At 42.9% G+C, this 13,376-nt stretch overlaps 2 protein-coding genes across 3 annotated transcripts in view; both read left to right on the top strand.

The window, feature by feature from the left end:
- Positions 1-1,065: 1,065 nt before the first annotated feature.
- Positions 1,066-12,989, top strand: PGLYRP2 (peptidoglycan recognition protein 2). 2 transcript variants are annotated; one of them, XM_040414715.1, is made up of 6 exons: positions 1,066-1,159; positions 1,538-1,606; positions 1,689-2,465; positions 4,969-5,179; positions 10,718-11,012; positions 12,905-12,988. In XM_040414715.1, exons 2-6 carry the CDS (start codon positions 1,549-1,551, stop codon positions 12,914-12,916), a joined length of 1,353 nt encoding a protein of 450 aa, XP_040270649.1. In that variant the 5' UTR covers positions 1,066-1,159; positions 1,538-1,548; the 3' UTR covers positions 12,917-12,988. The 2 variants fall into 2 exon arrangements, with proteins under 2 accessions (XP_040270649.1, XP_040270650.1); XM_040414716.1 differs by lacking the exon at positions 1,538-1,606 and having other exon boundaries at positions 1,084-1,159; positions 12,905-12,989.
- Positions 12,990-13,083: 94 nt separating this feature from the next.
- RASAL3 (RAS protein activator like 3) overlaps positions 13,084-13,376 on the top strand; it is a 71,647-nt gene continuing 71,354 nt past the window's right edge. The window contains exon 1 of the mRNA XM_040414714.1: positions 13,084-13,334. The gene's annotated coding sequence lies outside the window, so the exon portion shown is untranslated. The remainder of the gene's footprint in view (positions 13,335-13,376) is intronic.

Here is a 13,376-nt window from a genome sequence, read left to right on the forward strand (position 1 = left end):
TGGGAGACAGTCCCTGTCCTACGTAAGTGCAAGTAGAGAGGATAGAGACAGAGAGAAACCGGACAGCAAGGCAGAGAGCGGTATACGAGACGTAGGCAAACGGACAGACAGGGAAGGGGACAAGACAAAGGTACCCAGTAATGGGAGAGGCAATGGCGGGTCAACTAGCCGAGGTCGGTCCAGGAGGTCACATCAATACAAGGGAGGAGGCAGGAGACAAATCCAAAAACGATCCGAGAGATAGCATCAGTAACAAGGGAGCAGGCAGAAGGGAGATCAGGAAGCAATCAAGGTCAAATACCAGAGGTCAAGTAAGATGATAATATATTATACACACAGCCCAAGAGACGAAATCACAGGCAACCTGTTGCCAGCAGGTTGCCTGTTTAAATAGTGGAGGAAAGGGATCATGTGACGTGGCTACTGTCCCTGACAGTAGCCGAGCGCCGAGTGTCTAGCTCGGCGCTTAGCCCCACCTGGTTCCTATGGTGACGGGGAACGCCGACCGCTCCTGCAGGAGGAGTGCGGCCGGACGTACCGAGTCCTCCGTCACCATGACGACGGAGACACCGGGAGCTGGGAAGCGCAGCCGGACGCAGCGAGCGTCACGGCTGCCGTGAGAATGGGGACCGCCGGCAGCGCAGGGGGATGGAAGCCCACCGCCTGCCTGTCATGACAGATAAGTAAAAGTGTTCCAAAGTTATTACCACATAAAGTGACACGTCAGATTTGCGAAAATTGGCCTGGGATTTAACGTGAAAAGTGGCTTGTTAGTGAAGGGAATAAAGCAGAAAGAAAAGGTCTGCAGATACACTGAAGGTGAATGCTGTACAACAACAAAAAAGCTGGAAATTTTTAATGAAGACGAACTGAAAAAATAATTTTAGCCCAATATTTGTAAAATGCAATGATAGAAAATTACTCTCAAAGGTGTCCATAGCCATTTAAGATCAGACTCCATATTACCAAATTCCAGTAAGGGTAAAGTTCTGGCTTCCTGCGATGAGTTGACTATATCAAGGTGATTATCAATTGTCCTCAAATGGGTTAACAGATTAGGACCCTCCCATATAGGAAGTACATGTACAGTAGTCAGCAGGGATTACAGTTGGAGGAAAAATTACTTGTTCCTTCCTGCTACAAAGTGACCCTTTTCAAGGCAAGTTGTTGATTTTATAGATTTTGGACTGCTGGACATTTAATTGGGACTGGGCTGACAAAAAGCTCTTTGAAAATATTTTATTTGCAGTTTTATAGCCTGAATTGGTAGATCGTTTTTTTTTTTCAAAAGTGAAAGTAAAATAGCCTGCATCAGTGAAGTCAGCAGACTCCGAACATGGTATGTGCTGTTAGAGACATTGCTTCTTCCTTCTGCAGCCCTGCCTGTTAATCGTAGTCTTGATTGGTTTAGTCAGTCATCTTTGGGCCAGATTTATCAATGGAAATGGATGGGGCAGTCAGAACCCCTTTAGCATCAGCTCCACGGTTTGCCCAGATCTTTAAGACCAAGTAAATGTATGTTTCCATTGTCCTGCAGGTGACATAAAGATGAGTATTTGGTATCTTGTCTTCCTCTCTCCATTTTTATTGTCAGATCCTCAGAATTGTAATTGACAAGTACCGATCTTCTGTAACACACAACTTGGCTTGACCCCTCCTTGTCCTCATTCTGAGTTTTCTTCCCTTAGGTCCTATCATGAATATTGACACCTTTCTTGGTCTCATAAAGGAGCTGGAGACCGCTCTGCCAGATTCTTCTGCTCAGGATCTTGCTCAACTCCTAATTTCAACCATTACTTTACCATCCAGCTCCCCCGAGGTTCTTAGTGCTGAGCAAGCATCTCTTATCCACACTTTATTAACTCACAAAGTCGTGGCATCAAAAGGCGAGAGCTGGCAGGAGCAAGGAGTTGTCTTGGCCCCTGATGGAAGCACGGTGGCAATAATACCCTTTCTTAGAGCTATGCTCTGGGGATGGAAAGTTGATTGGAAATGTGAGAATCTACAAGAAGACAATCCATCTCTCGCAATGTCTTTGGCATTGGGTTTTGCTAAATCTGAAGTGCCTCGGAAAGCACCACGAGATTTTCCTGATGGATTCTGGGATTCCATTTCTATGCCCAAAACCTTCCAATTACAAGGAGCCCCTTCAAAGTGTGACCTAACTCTAGCTTATATCAATGGTGCCTTGGATGGCACTCTGCTGAGAGAGATGCTAATCAAAGATACCCAGAAAATGAGTTCCTTACTCCAGTCATACTACTGGGGACGACCAACAAAGAGTGCGTTCCGGAGACAGGGCTTCCAGGATCTGCTAAAGGAGGGGCAGTTAGCAGATGAAATACGTAAAGGAATTAATTGCTACAGAGAACATGCTGAAGATCATGACCTACATGCTATCAAAGATGAGCTGTTGAACTCCATTGCTCATGAAGTGGCCAAAGTGTTCGAACAGCAGTATTTAGGTACATCCCACCATCTGTTTAACGAAGCAATTTTTGGGGAAAAAGCTGTGAGAACCTGCCGATTTTGGTGGGATCTCTAGACAACCTAATGTGTACGGGGCCCTCCTGACCATCCAGCGACATCTGCATCAGATTTTATGTGCTGATGGATTTCTTAACATATCTTTATAGCAGTCACAGCTTCATCTTTCTAATACAGAGCTCTAAATCCCCCAAGACATAGTTAAGATATAATGTGCTGGTCACCTGCACCACCACTAGAGGGAGCTGATTGCATACTGAGATATTATTGAATTCAATACTGGTTATAAACCGTACAAAGATATCGGCTGAACACTCAGCTGACATGCATGCTAGGCCTGGCTGAGTGGCACAATGAGTAAAAGCCTTTTGGTGGCAGCCTGCAAATGAATTGGGCAGGTTAAAATCCAATAGCCTGACTCCTTCTTTCACTCAACATCTGCCATTGGGGCGAAAGCCAAGACACTTCCATACACATTAGATGGTATGGGAGTGAAAATCACAGAAAAAGATACAAAACATCTTGCACAATATAAGGCCCCTTTCACACGAGTATGTCCGGATTAGGCCCGGATGCGTTGCGGCAAACCCGTGCGAGTAGGTACCCAATTGCAGTCAGTTTTGACTGCGATTGCTTTCCGTTGTTTAGTTTTTATCGCGCGGGTGCAATGCGCTTTGCACGCTCGTGATAAAAAACTGAATGTGGTACCCAGACCCAAACTTCTTCACAGAAGTTCAGGTTTGGGTTCAAGGTTGTGTAGATTGTATTATTTTCCCTAATAACATGGTTATAAGGGAAAATAATAGCATTCTGAATACAGAATGCATAGTACAATAGGGCTGGAGGGGTTAAAAAATAATTAAAAATAATTATTTAACTTAACTTAATCCACTTGTTCGCGCAGCCGGCATCTCTTCTGTCTTCCTATTTGAGGAATAGGACCTTTGATGATGTCACTGCGCTCATCGCATGGTCCATCACATGATCTTTTACCACGGTGATGGGTCATGTGACGGACCATGTGATGGTCGCAGTGACGTCATCAAAGGTCCTTTTCCTGTGCACAGCAAAGAAGACAGAAGAGATGCCGGCTGTGTGATCAAGTGGATTAAGGTGAGTTATATTATTATTATTATTTTTTTAACCCCTCCAGCCCTATTGTACTATGCATTCTGTATTAAGAATGCTATTATTTTCCCTTATAACCATGTTATAAGGGAAAATAATAATGATCGGGTCCCCATCCTGATCGTCTCCTAGCAACCGTGCGTGAAAATCGCACCGCATCCGCACTTTTTTCACGCAGCCCCATTCACTTCTATGGGGCCTGCGTTGCTTGAAAAACCCTGAATATAGAACTTGCTGCAACCCTGAATATAGAACATGCTGAAAATCACCGCTCGTGTGCACAGCCCCATAGAAATGAATGGGTCCGGATTCAGTGCGGGTGCAATGCGTTCACGTCACGCATTGCACCTGCACGGAAAACTCGCTCGTGTGAAAGGGGCCTAATACATTTATTACATAGTGCAGGGTGTTTTTATCCTTTTCTGTGATTTTTTATTAATTTGTAATATACTCTTGAAGGAGTGGCGCCTTCAAGTGTGAATGCGTTCCTATTATCCTGGGAGTAGCATTCTTGTGCACCTTTTGCCCCTCCTATCCCATAGGCGGCCTTGATTAGGTGGTACATATAGCTGTGCGTGCTCCTCCTCTCATTGGTTGCTGGAGGCACACAGAGGTGACTAGGAGCAGCACACCATATGTGCAGGATCTGCTCCCCTGAATGTAGATGCTCAACGGCAAAGGTAGGTTTAGAGTAAGACCTGCCTGACTGAGACCACCGTGGCGCTGGTAGGCGGGCACAGATGTGTTTTGATCAAAATATATTGGCTGCGAGTCTCAGATTTTATCATATCAGAGTGAGGGCTTAGTCCGTATATAATGTTTGCATCTATTGTATTAGTGCATTTTTCTTTTATAAATGATATGGGAGTACCAGAAACTCCCTTTAAAGGGGACTCCACGATTTTAATAGTGATAGCCTATCCTCAGAAGAGGCCATCAGCATCTGATCAGCAGGGGCCTGATCCCCACTGATCAGCTGTTTCAGAGTAGATCCAGCTCCGACACAGCTGCATCCATTGTGTAGTGGACGGAGCTGGTTACTGCTCTGCTGCCCCCATTCACTTCAATGGGAAGAGAGCTGCAGTAACCTGCTCCATCTACTACACAATGGACACAGCTATATAGTGCTGGCAAACAGCTGCAAGGTGTCAGAGCCCCACCGATCAGATATTGATAGTCTATCCCGAGGACAGGCCAGCAATATAAAAATCCTGGACAACCCCTTTAAGATTTTATAAGATGAGCAGCAGCCTACCAATGGACAAAGACCTATATTCTACAGTAACCTGAAATGGAAATAGACCATGGTAACCTGATTTTCCAATATTAATATTATTATGTATTTTTCTACAGAATGTCCTGCTGTGATACCTCGCTGCATGTGGGAGGCCAAGCCATATAAAGGCACCCCAACTTTACTAAAGCCACCCCTGTCTCATGTCTATATCCATCATACAGCAGAGCCCTCTAGGCCTAGTGTCTCCTTCCAGGAATCTGCAGCAAACATGCGCAGTATGCAGAGATTCCACCAGGAGGATCGAGGCTGGGATGACATTGGCTACAGGTAAGGGAATAAGAAGCACATCAGCTGTTCACATCTTGAGCACTAGATGGCGCACACTGCTGCATTTTTATTTTTATCAGCGTTACATAAGGTATTAAGATTTAACCCTTTCTACCTCGGGTGATTTTCTGTTTTTGTGCTTTCATTTTATACTCCCTGGCTTCTCGGAGCCATAACTTTTAAAAAAAAATTTTGTTGAAATAGCCGTATGAGGGCTTTTTTTGCGGGACAAGTTGTACTTTCTAATGGCACCTTTTATTATTGCATAGGATTTAGTGGGAAACTGGAAAAAAAATTCTAAACTAGGTGGAATTGGAAAACAAAAGAAGCAATTCTGCTACAGTTCACTATGCAGTGAAATAAACTTGTGCTCTTCATTCTTCAGGCCAGTACAATTATGGCATTACCACATTTGTATTGTTTTTCTTATGTTATAATACTGAAAAAAAAAAAAAAGGGAAAACAATAACTTTGTAACACCATATTCTGCGCCCCATAACTTTTTTATAGTATGGAAGCCCTTTTTTTCTGGGGCTATCTGTACTTTTCAGTGATACCATGTTGGGGTGTGTATGACTTTTTGATGACTTTTTATTCAATTTTTTGGGGGAGATGACGTGATGAAAAATGGCAAATTGACCACTTTTATTTATTTTTTATATTACAGGCATTTCAGACACAGAGATGCCAATGATTTTTTCTATTGTTATCTTCATTTTGAGGAAAACGGGGTGATTTTAACTTTTAGATTTTTTTCATTTCTTTTTATTTAACTTTTTAAACTTCACTTTTTTTAGTTACCCTACGTGACTATACCATCCACTGGATTGCTATTTGTCTTCTGCGATTTATATTCATTACATAAGATAGATTTCAGTATATTCCAATACAGTGCTGCCACCTGCAGGCCTGTTTTGGGATACACCACTAATAGGCATTGGTGCTTCAAGCAGGCTCCGGCGTAATCGTACAGCGTAAGAGCTTCCCCGATCTCAGTGAGGGGAGGCTGTTACAAGGAAGAAAGCGTGTGGATACAGCATTTTCTCCCTTCAGGTGCCATGGTCACATTTGACCACGGCATCTGGGAGGTCAAAGGTCTGCAATCGGCAGATCTATAGGTCTGTGCGAAAAATTTTGCCTATTTGCTATAATGCAAACATATTCTACAGCGTTGTACAGAAACTGTCATCACACATATCAGTCTAATTTACCTAACTTAGGCTACTTTCACACTAGTGGCAGCCTTCTCAGTGCCGCCGCTAGTGCACGCGCGCTGCCGTCGGAGGTATGCTCCGGCCCCATTGACTATAATGGGGGCGGGCCGGAGTTCTGGCGGCACCACGGCAAACATGCTGAGAGGTGGCCGGAATAAAACTACGACGTGTCATTTTAATGCAGTCACCACTAGGGGATACGAAGTGCAGATAGATTATTACAGCTTTTAATTCAGTCAGTCGTTACTGCATTAATTTGTATGAACTAAGCTCCCCCTAGTGGTGGCAGCAGGCAGCCAGCTTTGTAATGAAAGGGACACAGGAGATTTATCAATGTGTTTATGCCAGTTGTTTGGTATAAAATACATTGAGAAATATGGTGTTAAAAAAGAGCGCCATATTTATAAAGCACTGTTTCTGACATTAAAGCGAGATAGAGTGGGTGAGAGTGAGAGTGTTTTTTATTACAATCTTTTTCATGACATTTTCTTTCACTTAAAAACATAAATTCATCAGAAATTTGGGGCATTGCACGGGAATTGATTGACACACACGTACTGGGAAAACTGGGAGGCCCATACTAGGTTTTCCTGATGTTGCCCCTGATCGGATTCAAACCCAGGACCCTGGCACTGCAGGGCAACAGTGCTAACCACTGAGCCACTCAAGTTATGACCATATGTAATCAATATGGCCACAATGTGATGTCATCCAAGAATATCCACATGAGCTCTAGAACTATGCAGTTACGACACTAAACCCCCTGTGGAATGTCAGCCTCGACTCCAGCTCACTGCAGCCATATTGTTCACACATATTGGTTTAACTTTGTAAAATTATTGCTTTACTTACCTTTTATAGATCCTGAGTTACAGCCAGTAGTATGCTCCAGAACTGCATTCTTAAAGGGAATGTGTCCTTAGAAAATGACCTATTGCTTAAATCACGTTTTTTTGTGTTAAACATATTTTTTTTAATTTTTGGTGATTTTTTTTTTTAAATGTTCCATGTTACTATCTACAGTATATTTTTTTAAAGTTTTTTAGGTCGTGATTTCCTTGTACTGGTAACTTTTTAGTAGGTATTATCATTATCACCACAGGCAGAATTACAATGACAAGTAACACCTCTGTGTAGATAACACAAAATCTACCATTAATAATAGGTGATATCACAGCTTATCAGCTCCCTCCATGTCTAGAAAATTCATAGAAGTCAATAGGGTCAGTTCCTGTCCATTGTGTGTGTGGCCCATGTAGCTTCTTTCAAAAGACAGGAAATCTTAACATATTTTAGGCCTAGTGGCCAGTGTGAAAACTGCAGGATTTTAGTGATATATATGTATATATATATATATATATATATATATAGCGAGAGAGAGAATTAAAAAAAAGAAATCACCAAAAATTCATTAATATTATGTAACATGAAAACGTGATTTAAAAGCTATGTACACCTTTGGGGGAAATATTTTTTATTTTTGCAATGTATTCAGTTTGAGCTAAAAATAATTTTTTTAATTGGTCTTTATTTAAAAAAAAATATGGCATCCTTTCTTCTGTACATGCTCTAGTAGCACCCTTTGGATTTCCTGTCTTTTCCGTCAGACCAGGAGCAGACGGACTCCTCATATCTGCGCTCTCACATTATAAACACTCATTATAGCTCAGTTCTTATCTTAGGCTTCTTTCACACTCGTGTTTTGGCTTTCCGTTTGTGAGATCCGTTCAGGGATCTCACAAGCGGTCCAAAACGGATCAGTTTTGCCCTTAATGCATTCTGAATAAATAAGGATCCTCTCAGAATGCATCAGTTTGGCTCCGTTCCGCCTCCATTCCGCTTTGGAGGCGGACACCAAAATGCTGCTTGCAGCGTTTTGGTGTCCGTCTGACGAAACTGAGCCAAATGGACACAATGTAAGTCAATGGGGACAGATCTGTTTTTACTGACACAATATGGCACAATAGAAAACAAATCAGTCCCCTATTGACTTTCAATGGTGTTCAAGACAGATGCGTTTTGGCTATGTTAAAGATAATACATAAGGATCCGTTCTGAACGGATGCATGCGGTTGTATTATCTGAACGGATGCGTTTGTGCAGATCCATGATGGATCCGCACCAAACGTGAGTGTGAAAGTAGCCTTACTGGTAAGAATGTGGCTGGCCACATCAAAGGTGGAGATAATCCGCAGTGGTTGATGTCTCTCAAGGGCTCTGTGTCTTGGGACCAGAAGATCAGCCCGATTCTTTCCCTGGGCATATTTGAAGGCCTCCTTCAGAACCGTCTGCGGGTATCCCCTTGCCCTGAACCTGTCCTGTAATCCCCTTGCTTCACTGAAAAAGGACTCGCCCTCAGAACAATTCCTCCTAACTCTGAGATATTGGCCCCTCGGTATACCCCGTTTGAGGGGGACAGGGTGGTGGCTATTCCAGTGGAGCAAGGAGTTAGTGACTGTGGCTTTCCTGTGTATGTTCATCACAAGTCTATCACCCTCCTTAGTCACCCGGACATCTAGAAAGGTGATAGTGTTAAGGTCCAGTTCAAAGGTGAATCGGAGGCAGATTTCATTTTTATTAAGGTCGGCGACAAACCTTTTGAAATCCCCCGATCCACCTTTCCACACCACGAAGATGTCGTCAATGTAGGGTGTCAAAAATAAAATGTTATCGGCCCACCAGACCGTTTGGTCAGGAAATATACATGTATCTTCCCACCAGCCCAGGAGGAGGTTGGCATAGGTCGGGGCACAGGGAATACCCATTGCCGTCCCCCTGAGCTGGTGGTAGAAGCGTGCATTAAACAAAAAAAAGTTATGAGTGAGCGTGAATTCCAATAACTGTAAGGTAAAGATGTTGTGTAAACCACAGTGTGTGCCTCTCGTTCTTAAAAAGTACTCAACGGCTATGAGTCCGTAGTGGTGCGGGATGGAACTGTAGAGCGACTCTACGTCGATACTCGCCAATAGACAGTCAGGGTCCAGAATAAGTGTTTCGATCTTGTTAAGGAAGTCCATTGTGTCCCTCGTGTACGCGGGTAGGGACACAACGAACTGCCTCAGCACCTGATCAAGGTAAACACCACAGTTCTGTGTCAGGGAATTAACCCCCGAAACAATTGGGTGACCCCTGAGTGGTGTTGTACCTTTATGTATCTTAGGTAATCTGTAGAAAGTCGCTATACATGGGTTTACAGGGAGGAGAAACTCAAATTCAGATGGACTAATAACCTTGTTGCTAAGACCCCTCAACAATAACAGTTTCAGGTCCTCCAGAAAGTATGGAGTAGGGTTTGTAGATAGTATCCTATATCCATCCCTATCTTTCAACAGGTCAAGGCACATACATAGATAGATATCCTGGTCAAGAATGACCAGATTGCCGCCTTTATCGGACGGTTTGATGATAATGGAGTCATCTTTCTCCAGTAACCTCAATGCCTGCATTTCAGCAAGAGAAAGATTGAAGGTCCTAGGATTGACTTTACCCATTCGATCAAGGTCAGTGTTGAGAAAGGCTTATATGCCGAAACGCGTCCTGTTTATAGGACATTTACTGGAATGAAATAAAAGAAACCTACTTGCAAAAGACACAGCTGCTTGGATTTGTTGTTGTATTATATAATGACTGCAGTCTGCAGTACTGCACTTCATTTGCATAAACCAGAACACTCCTTTAAGCATGCCTTTAATGTGCAATTTCAACACAGTGGGCTTGTGCCCCGGATGTTTTCAGACCCTAGCAATGCCTCTGATCTCAATTATTCCAAAGTAGCTGTGCATTTATGTAAGCCTATGTGACCAGACTAGATTTAGATCCACCAGAAATAAAAATCAAGGTTTCATATTGTTTCTTGGTCTGATGAAGGGGCTTGTCCGGCCTCGAAAAGTGTCACCTCCTGTAAAAGAAACCAACTTTAATAAAGATACTTTTTAAAGAAATACTTCATTTGGATCTTACCTCATCGTGCCGCAGCTCATCTCATGTCATCTTATTAACACATTTAAGAATGATAAGCAGAGATATTATCTTATCGATAACCTATTCTTAATTAGTCAAAACCCAAGAAGTCTTCTCCTACAGCAAAGTGCTCAGAGACCTATAGTCTGAACTGATGTACAGGCAAGAGCCCCTTCCATGACAAGTCCCAGTTGCTGGACATGAGGAGTCCTATGGTACCCTACAAACAAAAAATAAATATTGTGTCCAAAGTTGAAAGTAAATTATTTAGGGTTACAAAAGAGAACTGGATATAGATAACTAATAGATTAGGGTTGTAAATTACATTTTAATACAAAATGTCTTCTTTGTCCACATTTCCTAGCTTTGTGGTAGGTTCTGATGGATACCTGTATGAAGGACGTGGCTGGCACTGGGTTGGGGCTCACACCAAGGGCTACAACTCTGTGGGTTATGGCATTAGCTTCATTGGAGATTTCACATCATCAGTTCCTGATACTCGCATACTGAAACTGGTCAAAGATTTCTTGAAGTGGGCCGTGAGATCTGGTTACATCGTGCCTAACTATACCATTCAAGGTCATCGACAGGTTGGTAACACCACATGTCCAGGAGATGCTCTTTTCCAAGAGATTACCAGCTGGGAGCACTTCACCAAGGTAATAATGACAAACATTTGTAATGAGCTCTTTTCACATAGGGGAAATCACAGGAATAGTTGTGTAGCTGGGGTGTCTCCCTGATGTTACTGGGTCATCTTGTGGCTGCCGTTTTACTACTTACCTGCTCCAACACGTATGGTGGCGTGGGACTGCTGTCATACTCCTTCCAGCAAGCACAGCTATCAAATTTGTTCCCCTCTCATGCAGGCTGCGGCCTGCTTCTTCACAGCAAGGCTTCTGCTCCTCTGCCTGTAGGTTGTACGCACGCTCTTTCCAGCTCTTAAGCAGCAAGCACCCAAGCTAATTTAACCAATTGCTGGCCACCTACAGGAGGGTACCTGAGCAATAGGTTCTAGTCCACTAGTCTCCTGCAAAGGTGTGCTGATTACATTTGTTTGTCCATGTACTGACTTCTTCCTGTTTTCCTGGATTTGACTTTTCGTTGCTTTACCTGACCTCTGCCTGATTTCCTCAGATTGTTTATCGGATGGCACATACTCTGCTTGCCATGACCTCGGCATGTCCCTGACTACGGTTTTGCCTACTCCTTGGTGATCTGCACCAGTTTCTCTGACCCACATGTGTCAGCTGTCAACTAACTAGAGAATACTCCAGGAGAGAGTCATCTGGTGGTTCCCCTGCAGCAAGGTCCAGATCCCTGTATAGGGGTTAAAGGGTGAAGACCAGGGGACTGCCAGGATAACGTCCTTAGGAGTAGCCACCAAGTCAAATATGTTCAGTTCACACAGTGGTTCCACACTCACTGCCTGGGGAGTTAGTGGCTGACATACAGTCAGGTCCATAAATATTGGGACATTGACACAATTCTAAGATTTTTGGCTCTATACAGCACCACAATGGATTCGAAATGAAACGAACAAGATGTGCTTTAACTGCAGACTGTCAGCTTTAATTTGAGGGTATTTACATCCAAATCAGGTGAACAGTGTAGGAATTACAACAGTTTGTCCCTTGTTGAGGGACCAAAAGTAAAGGGCCAGAATAATAATCATAAATCAAACTTTCACTTTTTAATACTTGGTTGCAAATCCTTTGCAGTCAATTACAGCCTGAAGTCCGGAACGCATAGACATCACCAGACGCTGGGTTTCATCCCTGGTGATGCTCTGCCAGGCCTCTACTGCAACTGTCTTCAGTTCCTGCTTGTTCTTGGGGCATTTTCCCTTTAGTTTTGACTTCAGCAAGTGGTAGTGACTAATGGTAGTAACATAGACATTTATTGGTTTATTTTATTGTATTGGTTTTGGAGGTCCCAAAACTTTAAATATTTCTGTAATACCAGAATTTTGTCAGTGTCAAGGTATTATGATCTCTGATTGAATCAAAGGCTGTCCATGCCATCTAGTGGTTACAATCAATGGCTTTTTAGTCCATCAGCTACCCGGTGTAGCGGCACATGTGCAGTCTCTGCTTCCAAAGCCAAATTTGAGCTTCAGTGCCTGCACCGCTACTTGGTACAGTGGAGCAGGGTCCAGGTGGTCAGGGCTGGGTGAGATGTCTGGCCCTGTCAATCAGCAGGCAGATGTTTGAGCCATTTCCATCTGAGATCCGCTTCTTTAAGACGTAATAAGAATTCCTGCATGCAGTACTTTTTTCCATCCAAATAAAGGGAAATCTGTCAGTAAGAAATCCATTTCCCTGCAGCGCCACCACTGGGGAAATACAGTATTACACTATGAGACACTTTTGAAACTGCTCTCCACTGGAGTCAAGAGATTTAGATACAGAACAAAGGACCCCACTATATTAACTCACTATGTGACAATTAGTTTTCTAAATTAGACAACCTCTTTAAGCTTCTATTGTTAATTTAGATCTTCCTTGATCAATATCTAAGTTGTCTAACATTTATTCTGTTTCCTTTCTAGGAATCCAAATAAAGATTTATCACAGATCAAGGCTTCAAACCCTTCTGTTTTGTACTTAATAAAGTTTTAGCATTTTAGTTTCTGTGAATTCTAGTGTATTTGCATATAACCACAATCCTCCCCTCCCCCCACCTTCTTGCCGCCTTACTACCTTACTACATTCTGATCAGTATGGTTTAAGATTTTCATGACACCGCAAGTTTACTTTAATCTAATACGTTCTGCTAAACATATTTCCTGTTATAAGGGGACGAAACAGATAATACAAAGACGGAGGATGAGAGAGAGGGACCGAGTGTAGACAAGGCAGCTTAGCAGACAAGGGGGCAGTGGAAGAAGAAACGGGTTCTGATAGAAGAAGCCAAAATCTGAGGAAATTGCAAAAACAGGAAACAACAGAAAAGGAGTGTAGGTGTCTTCAAGAAGGAAGGTGAATGCTATTATGAACGTATAATATGGTACTCAGTATAAT

Source organism: Bufo bufo, chromosome 1 (assembly GCF_905171765.1).
Source record: "Bufo bufo chromosome 1, aBufBuf1.1, whole genome shotgun sequence".
NCBI classification, from domain to species: Eukaryota; Metazoa; Chordata; class Amphibia; order Anura; family Bufonidae; genus Bufo; species Bufo bufo.